Source organism: Dipodomys spectabilis, unplaced genomic scaffold, assembly GCF_019054845.1.
Source record: "Dipodomys spectabilis isolate Male_0828 unplaced genomic scaffold, ASM1905484v1 ptg000108l, whole genome shotgun sequence".
In the NCBI taxonomy this organism is placed as follows: domain Eukaryota; kingdom Metazoa; phylum Chordata; class Mammalia; order Rodentia; family Heteromyidae; genus Dipodomys; species Dipodomys spectabilis.
In genome coordinates this window covers 9,698,516-9,721,900 of record NW_024870785.1, presented here as the reverse complement: position 1 = coordinate 9,721,900, position 23,385 = coordinate 9,698,516, and the positions used below count along the sequence as shown (strand labels likewise).

At 37.8% G+C, this 23,385-nt stretch overlaps 1 protein-coding gene across 3 annotated transcripts in view; it reads right to left on the bottom strand.

The window, feature by feature from the left end:
* Dtwd1 (DTW domain containing 1) overlaps nucleotides 1-23,385 on the bottom strand; it is a 34,045-nt gene that overhangs the window by 7,711 nt on the left and 2,949 nt on the right. For 2 of the 3 annotated variants that reach the window (XM_042687715.1, XM_042687716.1), the window contains exons 2-5: nucleotides 20,980-21,254; nucleotides 19,559-19,696; nucleotides 17,987-18,239; nucleotides 11,389-11,607 (exon numbers count right to left, since the gene is read on the bottom strand). In XM_042687715.1, coding sequence (XP_042543649.1) covers nucleotides 11,389-11,607; nucleotides 17,987-18,239; nucleotides 19,559-19,696; nucleotides 20,980-21,254 — 885 coding nt within the window. Of the gene's footprint in view, nucleotides 1-9,833; nucleotides 10,051-11,388; nucleotides 11,608-17,986; nucleotides 18,240-19,558; nucleotides 19,697-20,979; nucleotides 21,255-23,385 lie in introns of those variants that run through there. The other variant, XM_042687718.1, reaches the window with a different exon arrangement.

Below are 23,385 nucleotides of genomic sequence, written 5' to 3'. Positions count from 1 at the left end.
CAGTATGTTGAAAATGAACTTCACAACTTTGGGGGGGGGGGAAGGAGTTGGGGAGAAAAGGAATGGTAGGGGAAATATGAAGGAAGGTGTAACAATTCTTGGTGGAAAATAGACTCATTACCTTGCTCATATAACTGTAATCCCTCTGTACAGTATCTTTACAATAAAAGTACATATTTAAATATATATATATATATATAAATTTTTAATGACAGATGGCCTTAAAGATTGTCAATCCAAATAAGATACTGATTTCTTCACTTTACTAAAGACAAAGATGTGTTTTTTTTTTTATTTTAAAAAGCTGGCCTAGAAATAGATGGTAAGTGCTCCCACAAGGGAGAATGACTTTAGAGGCCTCCTCTCTCAGATGATTGAAGTAATTGGAACATTAAGTATATAGATACTTGCTTTGAACATGAGGATTTGGATAAAAGCTGCTTGTAATAAAGAGCATGCTAGTGTTAAAAATCTATGAACTGATAAGCATATAGATCCAGAGATTTTAATGTATAAAGTTAAAGAGCTAGCTTTTAGCCAAATTCATCAGTTCCTACTAGATTCCAATTTGTTTTCACTTAACTACAGTCCATTGTTCATCAGCCTGTAATTAAAACCTTCTATACAAGATGATGCACATACTGTGAAATGTTAGGGAAGTTGCCATTTGAAATGGCAAAGATTATTAGACTACTATATATTATATGAATAAAAAAGGTAATTTGCAGTAATTTGTAAATCTACTTCAATAAGCACTAAAGTCTTATTTTTATTTTTTTTGGTTGGTCGTGGGGTTTGAACTCTGGGCCTGGGCGCTGTCTCTCAGCTCTTCAGCTCAAGGTTAGTACTCTACCACTTGAGCTACAGCACCACTTCCAGTTTTCCGGTGGTTTATTGGAGATACGAGTCTCATGGTCTCTCCTGCCCGGGCTGGCTTTGAACCGCGATCCTCAGATCTCAGCCTCCTGAGTAGCTAGGACTACAGGCGTGAGCCACCAGCGCCCGGCTTAAAGTCTTATTTTTAATGTGTGTGCTTAAGTTTCAAGACCTAACATCAGCAACCTTGAGCAGAAAAAGTAACTGGAAAGTCTTTAGATGTCTTGACTATAGTAAAGGTTGTCAAATATGGCTACCTTCATATAACACAAAATTAAGCAATGAAGAAATTCAGTCAATGACCAGGATTTTTTATATAGTTGTATGTGGCTTCGGGTGAACTAGTTTCAATAATTGCTTCAAATGATGTCAGGGGTGATTATACTGACCTGTTGACTATGCTGAATAAGAAAGTTCTAGAAAGCCTCTCACACATGTCTGGACCTTGGTGCCAATGACTGGAATACTTCAGTTATTCCTGGGTAGCCTTTCCTTCCTATGACTCCAAGGACTTGTCACAGGGGCCTTCTCTTCAAAAGGTTAGCCTGGATTTCTGAAGATCCCATGTCCGGCTTTAAAGATCTTTGTACATTGATTTCATCTGAGAACTAGAATTATAATTTACTCTTGGAATAGCTTCTTAACTTCCATTGTTAAAATAAAATGAGGTGTCCAGACTCAAATTTGGAAAACATTTTTAACTTTACAAAACTATTTTCCAAAAGTAACAAAGACTTCTATTTCTTAAATTCAAACAACATGTTTTCAGGGAAATGTGTTTTGGAACTTAAAAAAAAAAGATTATAAAACATTAGAACACATGGTTCCATAAGTACATTTCCTTCCTTCTTCCTTCCTTCCTATGCTTCTTCATTCCTTCCTTCCCTTCCTTACTCCTTAGTTCCTTTTATCTATCCTTCCTTCTTTCTTCCTATTCCTCTCCTTCCTTTCCTTCTTTCTGTATTTCCTTCCTTTGTTTCTAATGGACAAAGTGCTTTAAAATCAGAACTTATGAGACAGTCTACTGTTGAGTCTCTAAAATTCCTAAAGTGTTTGCAAAATATGTGCTTGAAAAACTGGAGGGGGAAAACTTGCAATAACAAATATTTAATAGTACAAAAGAGAAATATACGTATATATCACAGTAGGAAAAAAAATCCCCTGAAAATGATTTTTTAAAACAGATTGAAAAAAAAAAAAGGTTGCTACCAACAGTAAAAAATGATCACAGAATTAAGATTGAAGATGCTAGGATAATTTCAACAGTTCTTCATAAGACCTGTATTCTGGAGACTATTATAAGCCTTTTCCACAGTACCCTGATTCTTAGCCCAAGCCAAAAAGGGCAGGTCTCAAGATTTACAGAAGAAGCTTTTGTACAATAAGCTTTGAGCCTTGGTATAAGCGCTCAAAGATTTTTCTTTATAAGACAACAGTCTTGATGAAGATATCCCCCAACACAGACTAAAAGAGACTTTAGGCAGTTAGAAATCATTTTCCAACAAAGAATTGTTCTGGCGCTATCTTCCAAGACTAGGCTAGCTCACCCTTTTACAATAGTTCTTGTCCCATTCTTGTGTAAAAACGTACTTACTCTTTACAATTTTTGTCCACTATGGCTTATACTTAGGTTTTGCATGGCATATCTAAATCATATTCATATAGGATAAACTTTCTGTTATTCTTCCTGAGATGGCTTTTCCAAGTCCAGGTTTTCTAAGCTAGGAATACCACAGAAATGAGGGTGGGAGAAACGAAAGGCTTGAAATGAAATTTTTCCTAAGGATCCCAAGGCAGGAGCTATTCCTTGGTCCTGGTTCAGATAGTCCTATGGTAGAGGTAATTCATTGCTTTTCTCTGTCCTTCACTCCTCTCTCTGGGATTTAACTACATCCTCCAGTCATCCTTCCTTTTCTAGAAAAAAAAAATTAACAGGTAACAGGTCAGAAATTCATTCAAGTTGAACAATTCCTTCCTAGTTTATGTGTATCACCCTAGCACTAGCAACTGCCATAACAAGTTAACAGTTGCCTGGAAATGTCTTTAAAAAGAGACACTCAGGACTGGGAAGGTGGCTCAGTGGTAGAGCGCTTGCCTTGCATGCCTGAGGCCCTGGGTTCGATTCCTCAGCACCACATAAGCAAAAAGAAAAAAGCCGGAAGTGGCACTGTGGCTCAAGTGGTAGAGCGCTAGCCTTGAGCTGAAGAGCTGAGGGGCAGTGCCCAGGCCCAGAGTTCAGGCCCCATGATCAGACCCAAAAACAAAAAAACAAAAACAAAGAGATACACACTCTTAAGGCTCATTTTCTAACCTCTGTGTGAACACCAACACTCTATCATTGCATAACTTAGTTAAGTAAATAATTACCTTCTGGTAGGGCCACTCTCTAGTAAGAATCTGTTCACTATTCTTCAAGTTGTGGCTAATTCAAGTTATTTTTCTCTTGCTTCTGCAACAAATTACCACAAATTTGGCACGCATAAGCAACACAACTTATTTTCACATACTGTAAGAGTCCAATACAGATCTCACTGGACCTAAATCAAGATTTTGGCTAAACAAGAATTCCTTTCTGGAGGCCTTGGGGAAACTCTGTATCTTTTTTTTTTTTTTTTTTTAAGCTTCTTAGAGGCTACCCACATTTCTTAATTTATGGTTCCCATTGTCCATTTTGCAAAGCTAAAAATGGTGGAATGAAACATTCTCACTTTTCATCCCTCTGACATCCTTTTGCATTATCCTTCTTTGAACTTTTTTTTTTTTTTTCAGGATGCCTGTGCTTGTACGGGGCCTACCTACGCTATCCCGGATAATGTTCCCATCTCATTCACTATTCAAACTAATCTCTTTCGTGTTTCTCTACTATGTCGAATATTTGGCTACCTCAAGGGTTCTGCTCATATTGGGTTTCCCTACCTAAAATACTGCTCTCTTCTTTATTCAAATGGCTCACTCTCTCCCACTTCATTTAGGGTCCTCTGAGTTTCACCTTATCACAGAGGTTTTTCCCTGACCACCTTATTTTACACTAAGTGCCCCTTGCTTGCACTAGTCTATTTTAGTTACGTCACTGTCTCTTGTTGCACTTTTGGATATCTTACTTAGTATCTTTTATTCATCACTTAGAAGAGAATCTGGCCCCTAGCAGGAACCCAGAACTTTTCATGGAATAAACAAACACATATTGAATGAACAAATCCTAAGACTTCTCTTTGCTGCCTGCTTGATGCCCTCGTCCATCCTGTTTGGTTTTCTATTCCGTTTTGCTAGAAATCAGTCTTCAGTTCTTCTTAATAATCTTTAACATAAGGATATATGGGAAAATTTTTGAGAACCTGCATGTCACGTGATTAACATTTTTTTTATATTTTGTCAGTTAGGGTCTTGAACACTGGGCTTGGGTGCTGTCCCTCAGCTCTTCAGCTCAAGGCCAGCGCTCTACTACTTGAGCCACAGTGTCACTTCTGGTTTTCTGGTGGTTAATTGGAAATAAGAGTCTCACTGGCCTTTCCTGCCTGGGCTGGCTTTGAACCGTGATCCTCAGATCTCAACTTCCTGAGTAGCTAGGATTGTAGGTGTGAGCCACTGGCGCCTGGCTAGATTAACAATATTATGAGGAATAGAACCCAATTTGAAAATTGTTCTCACTCAAGAGTTCATCACCCCATGTGTTCTAGTTTCCAGAAAAGACCTCTGGCATGATTCTTGTTCATGAGGCCCAGAATTCAAGCCCCTGTATCATAAGTAACAAAAACTTATATACTCAAGTTTTAGGAATTATAAAACTGCCTTCTACAATTGCCACTCTCTGGAATTCCCATTACACAAATGAAGACGCTCCCAGGTTGATCCTTGATCTTAATTTTTCCCCCTACTTTCTGAAGATCTGAAGTGGAAAAAAAAAACAAAAACAGAACAAAACTCCACATGAGAGTTAAAAATTATCTTTAGAAAGCCAAAACATCTTGTTTGACTAGTTAACTCACTTTACTAACAATGGCAGAGTTACTGAACAAAGATACTAAAGTCACAGTTAATAAATGAAATCAGTCAAGTGCTCATATAAACATTAAAGCATTGATAAGTTGACCTTCTCCATGAAACATAACACTCTACTCTAAATATGCAATGAGATATGTATTATTTGCTAGAGCCAAGATGTAAAATAAGATTGCAGACTGTCAGAACCTCAAGAGTATAACAGGAAAACCTGATGGTTAAAAGTAATTTGTAGGGCTGGAAGGTGGCTCAGTGGTAGAGTGCTTGCCTTGCTTGCATGAGGCCCTGGGTTCAATTCCTCAGCACCACATAAGCAGAAAAAGCCGGAAATGGCGCTGTGGCTCAAGTAGTAGAGTGCTAGCCTTGAGCTAAAGAACAGCGTCCAACCCCGCCCCCCCAAAAGTAATTTGTATTAAAGATGAGGCTCAAGTGGTAACACACCTTACTAGCAAAGCCCTGAGTTCAAACCCCAGTAAAACAAGATTTAAAAAAATTAGAGAGGGGTGCATTGACCCCTCTCAGAATCCCACAAGATACTCAGTATTTCAATGATAATACACAGTGCATATAATACACAGATCAGTGCATGAATAAGCCTCCATTCTGCCTACCTAAAATTCCTGAATTTATGGTAACTATTATATAAAGAATCTTCACCTTCCTTTACAACAAAAAATAATGGTTAGTACAAGCATTTCCACTTAAGGTTTTTTTAAATACATTTTTATATATGCATATATATATATATATATATATATATATATAAAACTAAGGCTTGAACTTAAGTTTTTGGAAGTTGGAACTTTCTTACTTTTACTCTACATTTTATCTTCTAATTACTATATTGATTTTTGTTTCAGCAATTACTTTTTAATTTCCAGGATCTTTCTTATTTATATCTTTTTTTCATACTCTATCACTGTTTTATACATGCTATTTTTCTGAAGCTATTTAATGGGTTTTTGTTGTTTCTCTCTGTTTATTGGAATTTTTCCCACCTACACCTCCCCCCCCACATACACACAGGCTACTATATTTCTCCACTTTTCATGTGGAGGGTTTTTATCAATTTTCTACTGGTAATCAGCTGTTATATATGGGAGTATTTGCTGGTGGTCTTCAATGTAGTCTCAGTAAATATGCAGCTTAACTTTCCATTAGGGTCTTTTAACTTTCAGCATATGGAATCAAAAACAAATTTTAATAATATAGTAATTACAGACGATAGAAAATGTACCTAGTGAATTCAAAACATTTGGTGAAATTTTGGAGAATTTAAAAGAATAAGCTGACCAGTAGTTGGTAGTTACTACAAAATATATATATATATTTTTTTTAAATGCTCAAGGCCTGTTGTTGGTGGCTCATATCTATAATCCTATTTAGGAGGCTGAGATCTGAGGATTGCAATTCAAAGCCAGCCCAGGCAGGAAAGGCTAAGAGACTCTTATCTCCAACCAACCACCTGAAAACTGGAAGTGGAGCTATGGTTCAAACTGGTACAGCACTAGCCTTGAGAACAAAGAGGCTCAGGGACAGTGCCCATGCCTTGAGTTCAAGCCCTACAACCTACAACTTCAACAATAACAAAAAAGCTCAAAAATCAGGAAGTGGGTATACAAATGATGGTTGAAGAAGAGTCTTAGGAAAAGACCAAATCAAAAGGCCTCAAAGAAAAGACCAAATAAAGACTATAATCCATATACTTCTAAAGGGTGCCTAGAAAGATGAGAAGTTTGATACGCTTGAGACTTACACGTTTCTACAAAGCGAGTCATAGTGACTCTGAGTACCTGTGAATGTCTGTCTCTCATCTTTCCCTCTTGCAGCCTCCCACACTGTACTTGCCCAGTAGCTCAACCTTTAGATGAATCCTCATTCTTTTATGCAAATTCTTAAAAAATTATGACATACTTGTAATGAACCTGATGTCCTGACTAAATTCAGTCTAGCATGTCTGGCTTTATTAGAAGATATAACCCAGGCTGGTAAAGTGAGGAAGAAAAGCAGTGAAACTAGCAAGAAAGAGAAGCAAAGGCAAACTGGTGAATGACTGTGCAGCATGACTGCTGCGACATGAAAAGCTGTACGCGACACTGTCGGTCTTGCATAGCCAAATGGTACATCTCTGCACCAGCAGGATAAGACGGTGCTCCTATGGCTCTTACAGTTTCAGGGGAAAAAAAAGAGGAATTTACAACACTCCTTAAGGTCCATTGATCCATTAACTTTGCAACTTCTAGACTGCATCTCTTTTAACAGAAGCCTTCTGACATGGAATTCCTAGTATACATAAGTACTAGATGGGCCAGAGATTCCTTTTTTTTTTTTTTTTGTCGGTCACAGGGCCTGAACTCTGGGCCTGGGAGGTGTCCCTCTGCTCTTCAGCTCAAGCGAGTGCTCTACCGCTTGAGACACAGCGCTACTTCTGGCTTTTTCTTGCTTATGTGGTAGCTGACGAATTGAACCCAGGGCCTCATGTGTTCAAGGCAAGCACTCTCTACCACTGAGGCACCTTCCCAGCCCCCAGCCAGGGATTTTGAACATATGGTTACTTTGACCCCAAGCAGAGGAATCACACAGACCTACTGGGTATCTGTCACTACAAAAAGTGGTATAGCTAAGGTAAAGTGATTGGTCAAGGGCTGAGGCCAAGAAGCTTCTCAGGTTTTTGAGATATGTGATATCTGATACAGTATCCAAATACTGAATATCTACTGCCACAATAATGCTGTAAAATAAATAGCTACATATTAATGGTATAACAATAGATGTTCTTTGTTCACAGTTGAGTGGCTCTCCTGATCTTGGCTGGAGATCACTTATCTGAGGGTTGGTTATCAGCCAGTCTAGATAGGAGTCAGCCAGGGTAATAAGGGCAACCTGGCTCTATTCTAGGCCTGCCTCAGTTCTCCAACAGGTTAACATAGCCTTTCAGGTTTATTTATCAACAGTCAAAACACTAGAGTGAATAGAAAGACAATACATTTTTTTAGGCATGTATATGGCTGATTCAGAATGAGAGTGTACTTCAAAGGAACTTGAAAAAAATACCATCAACAATACAGGGAGAAGTAAAGAAGGCCATTTTTGTAGCCTGGCATACCAAAAAGAAACAAGACAAGTGCAGCCAATTCATGTTGTTCTAACAGGTACCTTTCTTTGGATAGAACTTGAGATTTTTATCTGGCTTTGTGACACTGGCTCCTTCTGAAGTATGTGGGTCATCTTTTGTCTGTAAGCTCTGAGATGGGAGGGGGGAAGAGCAAATGAATGATAAGATTATTCTCTCTTCTTTTCCTTGTCCCTTTTAATTGCTATGTGTAGTTGATTTGTAGAGCCGGTTAAATGGCAATAGATTTTTGGGGCAGGGAAGTCTAAATTTAGCCCAAAGAAATCCAACTCTGGCCCTGCTTAAATCAATTCAAGCTCTCCTCTTATTTCTAGAGCCAAGGTTGAAACATGAAGAAATCTATTTTAATTCCATTCTTGTAATATAACTGTTAAATTAGTAAGCCACTGAGTCTATTTGGCTAAGACTGTGGTGCTAATAATGTTCAAACCTTATATAATCCACACTGCTGTTTATGAATAGCATAATACAAATGGCAATCTCACTAAACCAAAGCAAGTCAGAAATCTCAGACTGTAGACCAGTTGTGTGACTTATCAGAAATTAGTGAAATAGTTGCATGGTTTATCAGGAATTATTTAACTTCTTTAATCCTCAGCTGCCATGTGCATATGTGTTTATACTGCTCTAAAACTATAATATCCCAAATGTCCTATTTCTGGGTGCTAATAGGCATTGCATGTTCAAGTAAGTTTAGAGCATGCTAACTTAAATGATTTAATAACCTTATTTCAGAGCTCCTAACAACTGTCAATTAATTGATTGTGATTTTATTATATATATAATTTTTTTTACCAGTTCCAGCGCTTCAACTCAGGGCCTCACACTGGCTTGGCCTGTTTGCTCATGACTGGTGCTCTACCATTTGAGCCATGACTCCAATCAGTTTTGAAAGCGGTTTTCTTCCTAGTTAATTGGAGAAGGAAGACTCATGGACTTTTCTGCCCATGCTAACTTCAAACTGTGATGTTCCAATTCTCAGCCTGATTAGTAGTTAGGATTACAGGCATGAGCCACTGGAACTCACCTGCTTTGACTTCTGAATCTACAAGAAGTAAATGCATCTTTCATCAAGACCTGTTTTTGTTTGTTTGGGATTTGTGTGTGTGTGGGGGGGGGGGGGGGTAATAGGGCTTAAAGTCAGGGCTTAGACACTGTCTGTGAGCTCTTTTTTACTCAAGGCTAGTACTCTATTGCTTTGAGCCACAGCTCCACTTCTGGTTTTCTGGAGTAAGAGTCTCATGGCCTTTCCTGCCTAGGCTGTCTTTGAACCACAATCCTTAGATCTCAGCCTCCTGAATAGCTAGGAAAACAGGCATAAGCAACCAGTGCCAAGCAAGACTTGGGCTTTATTTTTTCTTCCATAAACATGATATGTATCCCAACAGTGTGTATTTACTTATATACAAAAAGAGAGAAATATGTACTGCTATTTTTAGTATCTCTAGTCAGATACCAAAAAAAAAAAAACCACAAAACAGTAGGTAACTTCAAATAAGAAATGTTCGTCAAATGGATGAAACATTGAGAAACATTCATCAAATGGACGGGATGAGAAAGGGTTAGGAAAAGTAACTAGGGCTAAGGCTGTACCTTGGGCCTTAGTAACAAATGAAATCGGTTATTGCCCATAAGGGAGAACAAGCAGGGATGTGAACCAAGAAATATAACTGAGATGAGTGTTCAGGAAGGGAAGGACATGTGATAGGTAGCATTCTGTTACAGGGACACAGTCAAAGCATGCCTACCTTGCAAGAAAGGAGCCAGGTAAATAAATGGTTTTCATTTCCCTCTCAACTTCCTATTTGTTGAATCAAACCCAAGGCCAGAGGGTAAGGGAACCTACCTCACACAACAGAGAGCAGAACATAAAAGAGAAGAGGGTACATCCAGCGGGCCCAACAAAAGGCATCCAGGATGACTGGGCTTTGTTCACCAGCAGCTACTTCCACCAGATTAAGTGACGTCCTCAGGATTCAGTCCCTCTATCTGGACACTCTGCAGTCCTTTCCCAGATTCACTCTAAGACTGGCTCTTTTCACCTGGTAGCATAGGTGGCCACCATCAGTTCTAGGCTTATTCTTAGTTCACAATTCCAAATTAAAACAAAAACCATAGCACTTACATTGTAGGTGCTGCTAAAAGACCCTATTAGATAGATACACGTTCAGTTACTTCTCACAGTGATTCTATCTAAAGTAAGCCACTCTATCCTTCACTCTTTGTGGATGAGAAACCTGACATGACAGATGTGTGGCATAGCTAAGACTGGGCTGTCTAGCTTTGGAGTCTGTGCATTTAACCATGGTATCTATCCCATTGCCTTTTACCAATTAAACATCTTGAATGCCATCCCTAATGCTTATCAGAATGGACTTGGGTGTTCTTGGTCTACCAAAGTAGGGCTTATGTTCATCTCTGTGGCAGGACCACGTGATTATTAGCAATTCTTTTTCCTTTTTCCTTGGGACTTAAATTCAGGGCCTGAGCACTGTCCCTGAGCCTCTTGGTACTCAAGGTTAGGGCTCTACCACTTGAGCCACAGCATCACTTCCAGCCTTTTCTGAGTAGTTTATTGGAGATGAAAGTCTCACGGATTCTCCTGCCTAATCTAGCTTTGAATCACAATCCTTGGATTCCAGTCTCCTGAGTAGCTAGGATTATAGGCATGAGCCACTGGTGCCTGGCTACTAGCAATTTTATCCGAAAAAAAAAAAGAAGTTAGGCAGATACAAAAGGCAGGAAGTATCCATCAGATACAGTATGTTATTTTCCAAAAACTCATTCTGCCTGTTTTTGTGACTAACCTCAAACAAATCATGCTTTATTTCTTTTTCTGTTAAGCAAAGAGATTCAAGCAGGGTACCAGTGGCTCATACCTCTTACCCTAGCTATTTGGGAGGTAGGAATCAGGAGGATCATCTCAATCAATAGGTGGCATACAGTGGCATGTGCCTGTCATTTCAGCTACATTAGAGGATGAGATCAGGAAGGCCAAATATGTCATGAATGCTAGATCCTCACTCAACTGGACATAGTAATTCCATGCCTGTTGCCTTAGCAGTGTAAACAGGTGACTGGATTATGGTTCACATCGGCCCAGCCATACACACTACTGGAAAACTACTTAAGTCAAAAGTCCTAGGGTTATGTATGGCACAAGGAATAGAGTGCTAGGCAGGTGCAAAGCCTTGGGCTCAACCCCAGAACACACACACGCACACGCGCACACACACACACGCGTAGACTCAGACATTTTCTAAATCTAATATGATTATCTCCCAAGAATAAACAAAGCACAACTGTAAGTTTATTAATGTGAGGAAAAGAAAATGACAGATGACTTGTTAACTAATGGATAAGTTTTGTTGCTTCCTTACCTCCAGAGCATTTGGCATTCTTTATCAACTGGTACATAAAAGAATAGAAAAATAACAGATTGTCATATTGTCCTTCGTATTTCTCTTTTAATACATCAGTGTGGTAGCCCACTAGAAAGTAATAAATGGCTTCAATTGTGGAGAGGAAAGTGTCGGGCTTCCCTTTTTGATGGCGCCAAAAGCAAGTTTTTCTCGTTTTCAATTCAACTTGTAACAACCCTGCCAAAAAGAAAAAGAAAAAAATATAACTACTTACTAACTACAGCACTGATACAATAATGATTCCTTTTAATTATTTCAAGAAGTGTTTAAAAAAACACTGATATGAACTGTTAATAGTGATTCCAAACAGGGTAATTTTTTTTTTCTTTAATCTTTGGTCAGATGTGGTCTTGAATTCGAGATGTGGGTTGCCGTCCCTGAGAGCTTTTTGCTCAAGGCTAGCACACTACCACTTTGAGTGACAGCTTCACTTCAGTTTTCTGGTGGTTAATTAAAGAGATAAGAGTCTCATGGACTTTCCTGCCCTGGCTGGCTTTGAACTGTGATCCTCAGATCTCAGCCTCCTGAGCAGCTAGGAATACAGGCATGAGCCAGGAGCCCCCAGCCAGAATATTATTTTAAACGCTTCAAAAAACACATAGAAACAACATCAGATGCAGAATAACATCTTAAGATAGTCACCTCCCACTCTTAGACCTTGCAGCAAAAAAGTAATCAACATTAAGATCTTCCAGTGGGGGCTGGGAAGGTAGCTCAGTGGTAAAGCGCTTGCCTTGCATGCCTGAGGCCCTGGGTTCGATTCCTCAGCACCACATAAGCAAAAAGAAAAAAGCCTGAAGTGGCGCTGTGGGTCAAATGGTAGAGCGCTAGCCTTGAGCTGAAGAGCTGAGGGACAGCGCCCAGGCCCAGAGTTCAGGCCCCACAACCAGACCCCCCCCAAAAAAAAAAAAAATCTTCCAGTGATTTTTTAACCTGTGACAGGACTAAATTCACCAAATTTCAAAAGGCTTTAATAAACTCAAAGTATCATGTGAAACAGAGAGAGAGAGAAGGTGGGGTAGCCTAATGGTCCTCGACACTGGTAAACATTTACTCCTAAGCTATCACTTTAGTTCTGTCTTCAGAAGCAGAACATTGTCACTGTGCTCTGATGTGTCCACACTGCATCCACACTTTCTCTTGGACGACGAAAGAGGAAATGATACATGACGCAGTCGTCATCTTCTGCAAGCCAGGTGTCAGCAAACAAACCCACAATGCTTTCATAGCACCTTAGACTAGTGCTCAGATTCACACTGTGTTTATCTGCCATTCTCAGCAGCTTATTTTAAAGTGAGAAATTTTTTTTTAAAAAAATTGCTCACTGGCCAATAAGGAATGATTTCCTACTGTCACATATCACTTTTACTTAAATGCTACACCACAAATGTAGCAGAAAGGGACAAGAAATAAGTAAGAAATTGCATGTTATTGAGACATGAAGAAACTAGTATTTAATAGTCTGAGGAGTAAAGAACAAAGAGAATGAAGTAGAGAGAGCATTTAAAGAGACAGTGCAAAGCCACAGATCCAGAAAAATCACCATTTAGAGCTATCTAGGGTACTGTGCAAAACCCCAACAATGCAAACAAGATTTTAAAACTAGCCGCTAGAAAGGGACAGATCATGCACAGAGCAATGATCAATAAAATGAGGAAACTTTTCATTAGCAACAAAAGAACACTAAAGGCACTGTGATCATTTCTTCAAAGTGTCAAAAGAAAATAACTGGCCTAAAAATCATGTACCCAGCAGAATAATACATCAAAGAAAAGAGAGAAAACATTAATAGACAAAACGAAAATTAAACCTGTGCCAAGAAGAAACCAAATGAAAGGAATTCTTACAGGATGTAAAAGCAAAAGACAATATAAAATAAAAGAATGCTGAGCAAAGAGAACAGTAGTAAACATTTACTCAAGTCCAAATAAATGTTGTCTTATAAAACAAAAAATAATAAAAATATCTAATTTGTGGGCAGACAATAAAACAAACAGCAAAAATAATGAACAGAACAATAACATTGTGAATGAGACTGAATGACACTTCCATGTACTGTGTCCTCATATTGTTCAAAAGGATGAGTTATTGTTTAGCTTTGAACTTTTTAAAGTGACCCACACACAATTCTTTAAATGAATCCAGATAGGCATATTTAAAAATAGAATTAAGAAAAAAATTTTCAATCAAACAAAAGCCAGGAAGGGAGAAAATAGTAAAGAAATGGGACAAGAAGGATTAAAAAAAAATCAAGATGGTAAGAGATCCAATATATAGATACAACAAATATAAATAAATTGCCAGTTAATAACACTATCTAGGATGACCTTGACAAGGTTTCAATTCGCTATTACATTGGAGGGTTTAGTTAACATAGTAAGAAAGAAAAATAAAATTAATTAGATGCCCTGGGAACCAGTGGCTCACACCTGTGATCCCAGCTACTCAGGAAGCTGAAATCGGAGATTCACAACCCAGGCAGGAATGTCCATAAGATACTTATCTCCAATAAACTCAGAAAAAGTCAGAAGTGGTGCTATAGCTCAAGTGGTAGAATGCTAGCCTTGAGGAAAAAGAAGCTCAGAGACAGTACCCAGGCCCTGATCAGGTTCAAGCCCCACAAATAACAAAAAATAAAATAAATGTTTAAGAACTGGAAAGTAATAAAATTGTCTTTTTTGTAGAAATTAGTATCTTTAGGTGGAGGAAGATTTAAGACACAAAAGGTACTAAACCTAATATCGATTAATTCTAAGACTTTTTTTCCTCAAAAGTTACCTTAATTTAAAAGATGAGACAAACTTCAAGGTACTTCAAACATTCTAGAATATATAAAGAATTCTTATATATCAGTAAGAATGGACAATTAAAATAGAAAAGTGAGATATGAGCATTTGGCAGGATTATTTGGCAATATATCCACATAGCCACATAAAGAAAGAAATTACTTCATCTAATTAGTCACCAGAGAAATATATATTAACACAATAATATACCACTTAACACAGACTAGATTGGCAAAATCAATTATATAACAATACCAAGATAAGAAGAATTATGAATCAATAGGATCTTTCTTATGTTAATGATGGTAGCACACATCTACTCATTTTAGAAGCAATTTGGAATTATATATAAAGCTAAAAGTATTTATGGGCTGGGAAGATGGCTCAGTGGTAGAGCGCTTGCCTTGCATGCATGAGGCCCTGGGTTCGATTCCTCAGCACCACATAAACAGAAAAAAAAAGCGGGAAGTGGCACTGTGGCTCAAGTGGTAGAGTATTAGCCTTGAGCTGAAGAGCTGAGGGACAGCACCCAGGCCCAGAGTTCAGGCCCCACGACCGGACCCAAAAAACAAAAAAAAATTTATATTCAACAGTCCAGAGATCAATTTCTGAAGCAGCTTGTATGTGTGCAAAAATGTTTGCAATAGCACTACTTATAATAACAGAAACAAGTATTTCAATAGAATAAACTATAGTCTATTCATATAACCAGATACTATATAGCAGTAAAAATGAATGAATTACCATCAGGACAATATGGGTAAACTTCAGAAACAAACTGATAACTTTCGAAAGCAAGTACAGAGAAAACAATGTACAAGTTCAAAACAAAGCAAAAATAGGTTAATATGTAGCTTATGAATACAGATGTACATAATAACACTAGAATCTAGAAATAGAAGACAGACAGACATAATTCAAGAGCATTGTCAGTGGGAAAGGAAATAGGAGGAAAGCCATGAAGGATGCCATAGAAATTAACTGAACTTATTCTAGTGCATGGATTTTTATTTATTCCTTTTATCATTATGCTCTGTAACTGCAGATACTCTTCTAGATATACAGCAATTTGTTTCAAAACATAATAACCTCACTTTAAAAAAGATCTTTGTTGGTGACAGAACTAGAGCTGCAAGTCAGATCCCAGACTAGTTTAGATTAAAACGATCTAATCATGTCAATGAAAGGCTTATTCCTTAATCATGCCACAGTCTCTGTGGATAAAAAATTCAATTTCTAGGGGTTGATATTTAAAGGAATTTCTCTAATTTCTATCATTCTCACATGTACATAATTTAGATCATATGAACAACTCTGTGTGTGTGTGTGTACAACAGTACTACGGTTTGAACTCAGTAACTAGACTCTGTCCCTTAACTTTTCCACTCATGGTACTCTGTCCCTTGAGCCCACAGCTCCATTTCTGGCTTTTTGCTAACTGAAGACAAAAGTTTCATGGACTTTCCTATCCAAGCTGGGTTCAAATCTCAATCCTTAGATCTCAGCTTCCTGAAAAGTTAGGATTGTAGGCTTGAGTCAAAATAGTGTGTGGCTACAATACAATTATTAATAATTTAGGTTATCTCCCACAAAAGAAGATCATCTTTCCTCTATATTTTCTCAAAGCTTCTTTTGGTGAATCTTGAGGAATGTTAAGTCATTCTACACTTGTAGTTTTAACCTGACCTTCCATAATTAAGTTAGGCATTCCACTTTCTAGTGTTTTATTCATGTAGATAGTCTCATTTTACATTTTAATATTATAGGAATTTTGTTTCTTTTATTTCATGAGTCATTTTTTCCTCCTAAAATTCTTAGTTTCCAATAACAATAATTTTAAGTTACTTTACTTGCCCAGGTAACACAACCAGAAATTCAAAGCACAGGAGATAATACTATCTCTCTTATTTCTTTATACCTTCTACAGTTCTTGAGGTTTTTCTCAGTAGTTCCTGTAAAAGTTGGGGGCGGGGGGCTGGTGGTGTTATGGTGCTTTGGGAGTTATTTGGTGGCTTTGTTCACGCTTAGAAGACAAAAGAACCACTGAGTTGGTATGAGGCAGTAGTTGCTAAAAGGTTCAACCTGGGAGAGCTTCTCCCAGGCTATTGTTAGAAATGTGAGTCAGCTAGAAAAGAAAGTTTGAGACACTTCACTAGAGTCTGATTCTGTGTTAAATCAGTTCCAAGCTGAAGTGCATGACAGCAGCACATTTAACTAGGTTAACACAGTTTGTACCTTTGAGATGCCCATGCATGGAATGAGGTTGTTTTGACAGTCTGAGTGCTGTCTGTTTCTACGTATGACGAAGTAGAGGATACTACAGAGCACAAGACCCTGAAGAATCTTGCTGCCTGTGTCTACAGGGCAACAAACCCTTAATGCCCTATTCTTTGAAAAAGGGAAAGGGAGCACTGCCAGTCACATTCCTTTACATGTTTATGGCAGCATGTTTACTCCTCAGTTTGAAGATTTTTTTTTTTTCTTTCTGAGCTATTTTTCCTTAGCATTACCTTATATGGTAATTGCAAGGATCAAATGAAAGATCCTAAGTGAAAATCCTTGGGAAAAAAATCTAAGTGGAATTACACTGGCAGTATTCAAGTCTGTTTGCACTTTAGGTTTGCCTAAAATCAGACTTATCCGAAAAATTTCTATTATTTCTTCCCAATTCACATAGCCTAATTCAATTCTGTGCTAGATCACAACTTTTCAAAGGGAATTCTGATCCCTTCAATACCATGAAATAAGTTTTTAGAGGCAGATTTCCCTGTATGTCCTAATTTGATCCCAACCTCTCTGGTTCCTAAGTGTACCACAAGGAATAACTGGAGCTTAGCACATATTATCTTTATGCATGTGAAATACCAATAAGTTTAAAATCCCCTTGACAGTGAAACTGCTGTTTTGTTCAACACTGCACCAACAGTAGCTCTGGATGTGTCAGAATAGAACACTATTAGCAATTACAGCAAAACAATAGATAAAAACTGCAATAGTCACAGACAACCCTGAATTTATCCTCATATATAATTATCATAGAAAAAGCATTTAACAACCTTAAATGTGAGGAGTTAAAATGTTGTTTTGTCAAGGGGCTAAAATCTACAAAAGACATTTTTTTCATCAATTAGGGGTATGTGAATAAAGACTGCATATTAGATAATATTGTGGAATTTTTGTTGATTTTCTTAGAAGTGCTAATGGTATATTTTATTATGCATGAGATTGTACTTATTCTTTTTTTAATTTTTTGGTAGTGCTGGGATTTGAACTCAAGGCCTAATATTTTCTAGGTAAGTACTCTATGCTTCCAGTCCTTTGTGTTACTTTTTTGAGACAGAGTCTCTGCACAGGTTTGTATCTGGATCTAAATCCACTGACTTGAAACTTTCCACTGTAGTTAGTTTGACAGGTGTGTGCAACTGCATCCAGTTTAGGGATGAGAAGTGGCCACTTTTCTGCTGGGCTGGTGGCAAACTGTGGTCCTAATTTCATCCTCCTAAATAGGTAGGATGACAGGTCTGGGACTTCAGCAACCACCTATAAATATGTATATTCTTGGAAGATGTATACTTAAGTATTCAAAAATGTCACAAGGCTATCATTTGCTTTCAAATGGTTCAACTCAAATTACAGGTGATATAAACACATACCTACAGATATGACATAGAAAGAAAAGAAAGGAAATGTGGCGAGTGCATAGATATCCTTGTGGTTTTTCAAATAAAAGTTGGCAGGGGAGAAATAATCCAAAAAAACATTTTTCTTACCTTGAAGTCGCTCATCAGTGAATATTTTGTTTGTCTGGTTCCAAGTGCTGTCTATGAAGATAATTTTTTTCAATGTAGTGCCTCTACTCTCCTTCAAATCACAGTCCTCCTGTTCTTCAGTTTTCTTGCGTTTAAAAGACTGCTTGTCAGGGTCATCATTTTTGCCTCTAACTTTACTTTGAATCCGTTTTTGTAGATGGAAAGAAATATCTTGTATTGATACAGACTCAGGTCCAGGAAAAACAAGTGCCACCTAAAAATGAAGAAACTCACATTAGCCATGTGCTACTGGGATCTGCAACATCAATTCTGATTCACTTAAAATTTTTAGGAACAAGCCAGTAGGTTGGCCCTGTTATATGTGTTTGGGTTTTTTTGGGGGGGTTGTTTTTTGGGGGTTTGGAGGTGTTTTTTTTGTCAGTCATGGGGCTTGAACCCTGGGCCTAGGCACTGTCCCTCAGCTCTTCAGCTCAAGGCTAGCACTCTACCACTTGAGCCACAGCACCACTTCCAGTTTTCTGAGTGGTTTATGGGAGATGAGTCTTATAGACATTCCTGCTGGGGCTGGCTTTGAATCATGATCCTCAGATCTCAGTCTCCTGAGTAGCTAGGATAACAGGCGTGAGCCACTGGCATCTGGCCTAAATGTCATTTTTGCTTAAACAAAGAACATAGTGGATTGATGAGAAAATGGTCTAAAGGGCCTTTATAGATACTATTAATGCCAGGATTAACAGAGTCATACAGTCATGGGGATACATGCCTATAATCCCAACAACACTTGGCAGTAGATCTTGAAGTCAAAACCAACCTGGATTACAGTAATAATAGTAATAGTAGTGTGTACACTGTAGTGTGTTCCATTTAATTGATATAAGTGATATCTAGTTGATCAGACAAGTAAATACAAACATATTCCTGGATCAAAACTGCTATCACTTACTTACACAATTTTCTAAATAAATTCAATCAAAAACAGTTTGTAGAATAAGTGAATATACAAATTTTTAATTTGTTTCTAAGTGGCTCTCACTCACTAAAGCTTCCATGAAACCTAAAAGATTTATAGCTTTTTTCTGAAGTACCCAAGGCCTTATTGTTTGACATCTATTACAAATTTACTGTTTCGGCAAGCTGACTACTATCATTCATTCTGCAAGTGTGACAATTCCACATTATGTGAAAATCAACTGAGAATGTAGAAATGAACAAGAAAGATTATCTGAGCAGCCAAAAGCAATATTAGAAAGGCTGTGTAGTAAAACTCTTGAGAGAGAGAATTCCTGAAAATCCTTTTAACTCTTTTCTTTTGGACACACTCCAACATTTGTGATTTGGTTTCCCAGTATACATCAAGGTAGATCATCTATATGTACATAAACAGAAAATGTTGGAGGGAGGAGAAAGCATAATAGCTTAGGGTCATTTGAACTGTGAAGAAGCCAATAGAGAAAATAGTATATTTAATGTTACATAGGAATAACTAGATTTTCAAATTAATAATTAATAATGTTCAAGTAAGTTCAGAAATGCATTCATATTCAATGTGAAGAACTATAATAAGCTACTCACTTGATGGTCTTCATATTCTGGAATGCAAGGGTAAGTGTATATATTTACAAACTCAGGTGCTAAGAGCTTTGCATGTATAGCTGTACTTTTGCCATCTGTTTCATTTGGATGTTTAATAATGTCAATCTTCAATGGTAGCTAAAGCAAAAACATCAAAAAGAGGCATGAATAAAAAAATTCTCATTTTTAGTAATACAAATCTTTAGCAACTCAAATTACTTCCTCCATATTGTCAATCATAGGCTAAAACAATGCTAAACTCAATAAGTATAAAATCTGCTCTTAAAGCAAAGATTCTAATGTTATTTTCATCTTTAGTTATTTATATGGGTATTGAGTCCAACTCCTCACATTACAGTGTCCATGCCAAGAACATTTTTTATAATTCCTATAAACTCTAGGTCTGTTTATTTTATGCTATTTTAAAAGGAAACGCAAGATTGACCAATTCAAATTTCAAATTTAAGCTGAAATTCTGTTCTTTCTATCTCCTCTCAAACCAAAGGTATTTTTTATGATGCACATCGTAGCTTGCAGCACCACATTTTAACAGTACAAATTAGATTACCAACAGGAAAAACATTAATAGAGTAAGGCAAAGGTGTAACCTCATCCCACCCGTAACTCTCAAAATTATCGGGCCCATTTTTTCCTTAATGGTCATTTGTTTGTTCACTGTCTGTTATGGATTATGTACTGCCTTTGATAAAAAATAATACTCCCTCAGATTTCTTGAGTTAGGACTTTCTATTATTTTACTTTTGATTTTTCTTTCTCTTATTATTTTGGGATTGTGGGACTTGAACTCAGTGTATAGGCACTGTCCCAGAGTTCTTTTGCTCAGGATTGTGTGCCAGAATATTGAGCCACAACTCCACTACCAGTTTTCAAGTGGTTAATTGGAGACAAGTGTCTCAGAGGGACTTTTCTGCCCGGGCTGGCATTGCACCACAATCCTCAGATCTCAGCCTCTTGAGTAGCTAGGATTACAGGCATGAGCCACCAGTGCCTGGCTTGATTTATTTTTTTTAAACTCTCTTTATTAATGCCTGGATAAGTCCTGTATTCAGTCATCATTATGGAAATGAAAGCCAAGTTACAGTCCCACACAAAAGAACTCCTGAGTAATAGCAACTGCTCCTCTGAAAAAAGTAGCTTGGGAACTGATACATACAACAGTATGCCTGAATCTTAAAAATAAGTGCTCTGAGAAGACAGATGAGGAAGAGTACAAAGTATATGGTTCCACTTACATGATTCTAGAAAATGCAAATTACAACGATACTCAATGGCTAAGTAGTTTCATGGGACACCATTTTCAATAATATGAATCATCTTCATGACAAAAAATAAAACCCTTATCAATTATATGAGAGTAGGCATATGTAAGGCATATGACTTTCAAGCAATGAATTTCTCACCTTCACAAGTGGAATCTGTTCAATAGGTACATTTTCGACTGGGACGTAACACGTGTAGCAGTAGAACATCCGGGAACCACCACACTGGAGACACTTTGATCTCCCACTTTGCTGAGCTTTCCGAAGAACTTCTTGCGATGCTAAGCACAAGTTTTGAAAGGGCTCTTCTGACTGTTTTGGGTCCACAACTGTTGAATTCTTTTCTTCACTTTCTTTAGGATATACAGATTGATTGAGAGACATTTTTCCTTCAGACCAAAGTTTAACAGCAACACCTACAACACAAAACACAGATGTACCATTAAAAGAGAGGGGAGGAAGAAAAATTACAAATAAATGTTTTATTCTCCCTCCAAAACCAAAAGCAAACAAAATATCAATTTAATTCATAACTGTGCGCTGGTTTTAGTATTTATGGTATACTTTAATAGTACTTTAAATAAACAATACTTTAAATAAACAATAAAGAAATCACAGTTCTCTACTTGGACCATTTCTTCTACAAACATAGAAAAATGTTATCTTAGTCAAATTATATCAAATATAAAATTTAGGGAATAAAATTCCATTTTTCTAGTACCCTTTTTGTTCCACAAATGACAATTTTGCTTTGTAAGTATTAGGAATTCAATGGTTTTATGTTTGTAGCAATCAGAAATATAGTGAACTCTGTAAATGGAATTGACATTATAGGAGGGTGACATCAAATCTCATGTTGAACTCTAATGAAAATAGAAGTTTGGAGTTACACAATCACACAGTTAACAGTCTCTCACACACACATACTCACACTCACTCACACACACACTCACACACACACTTCCACAGTTCCTGCACTGTAACTCAACCTTAAATTCTAATCTTAAACTCTTCAGAAGGGAATCTGGGAGTGCTGAGATTCTCCATCCCGTCTATTAGCTCTCATCCCTAGGCTCTCATCCCTAGTTGCCATTAAAAAACCAAAAACATATGAGGGCCTGAAGACTTCCACCCAGCATAACAAGGAGAAGTTTGCAGAAAGGCATTTATCTGCATGCCTGGAGGGTGGCATTCTTCAACTGCAAAAAGGATGAAGCTCCCAGCTAGAGAAACTTCCAGATTTCCTATATTTGTGTCCTTTAAAATAACCTTTATAATAAACAGGCAAACATAGGTACAGTTTCTCCCTGACTTCTGTGAACTACTCTAGTATATTAAATGAATGAGGAGGGGCTTTTGAGAACTTCAATATGTAGCTGGTAAGACATTCTTAAAGCTGGGTTGCAAGTGGGTGTAAAGTTGAGGCAGTCTTGGGGGCTGAACCCTCGAGTGAGGGTGACCTCCACAGTCAGATTTGAGTTTAAACAGAAGACAGCTGATGCTGGTTGCAGAACTGCATGCTTGCTAATAGGGACACTTTCTAAGGTCACAGAAATTTTCCATGTGATTGTGCTGGGAAAGTGAGAGAAAAACAAGACACTTTCCTAACACCGGTAAGTTCTTACCAAGATACATTCTCGCCAACTTAAAACATACTGTTCCAGCCCGGAGCTGGTGGTTCACGCCTGTAATCCTAGCTACTCAGGAGGCTGAGATCTGAGGATCGCGGTTCAAAGCCAGCCCGGGCAGGAAAGTCCGTGAAACTCTTATCTCCAATAAACTGGAAGTGGCACTGTGGCTCAGGTGGTAGAGTGCTCTTCTTGAGCTGAAGAGCTGAGGGACAGCGCCCAAGCCCAGAGTTTAAGCCCCAAAAATAAAATAAAATAAAAACATACCATCCCACTTGCCAGACATCAGTGGTTCATGCCTGTAATCCCAGCTATTCAGGAAGCTACGATCTAAGGATCACAGTCCAAAGGCAACCAAAGCAGGAAAGTCTGTCAGACTCTATCTCCAATTAACCACCAAAAAAGCTGGGTTCAAAGTGGTAGAGCACTAACCTTGAGCAAAGAACTCTGGGACAGCTCCCAGGCTCTGAGTTCAAGGCCCAGGATTGGCACTCCCCCCCAAAAAAAATTACTACCAATGGTAGTTTGTAAGAGTTTAGAAGATATAAACGTTTACATAGTAAAACCATTAATCTCCACTCAGTCTCAGAATTTCTATTGATTCCTAAGTGTGTATATCACACACTCACACACACACACACACACACACACACACGTTCAGGTTTTTTAGTTCTAAAAATACAATAATAAAATAATTTTCCCACTTAATATTTTCAAGGAAGGATGATGGCTGCTAATGCATACCCTGAATGCAAGATATCTTTCAAAGCAGAAAAATGAGCAAGGCTCTAGTGATTTACATGCATTCCATAGCAGTAAAATGATTCTCTTACTATAAACCCTACAGCAATGGGGTGTTTAACTATGATACTCCAAGTACTTTGAGGACAAACACCAATAGGAGAAATGCTGTGACTCC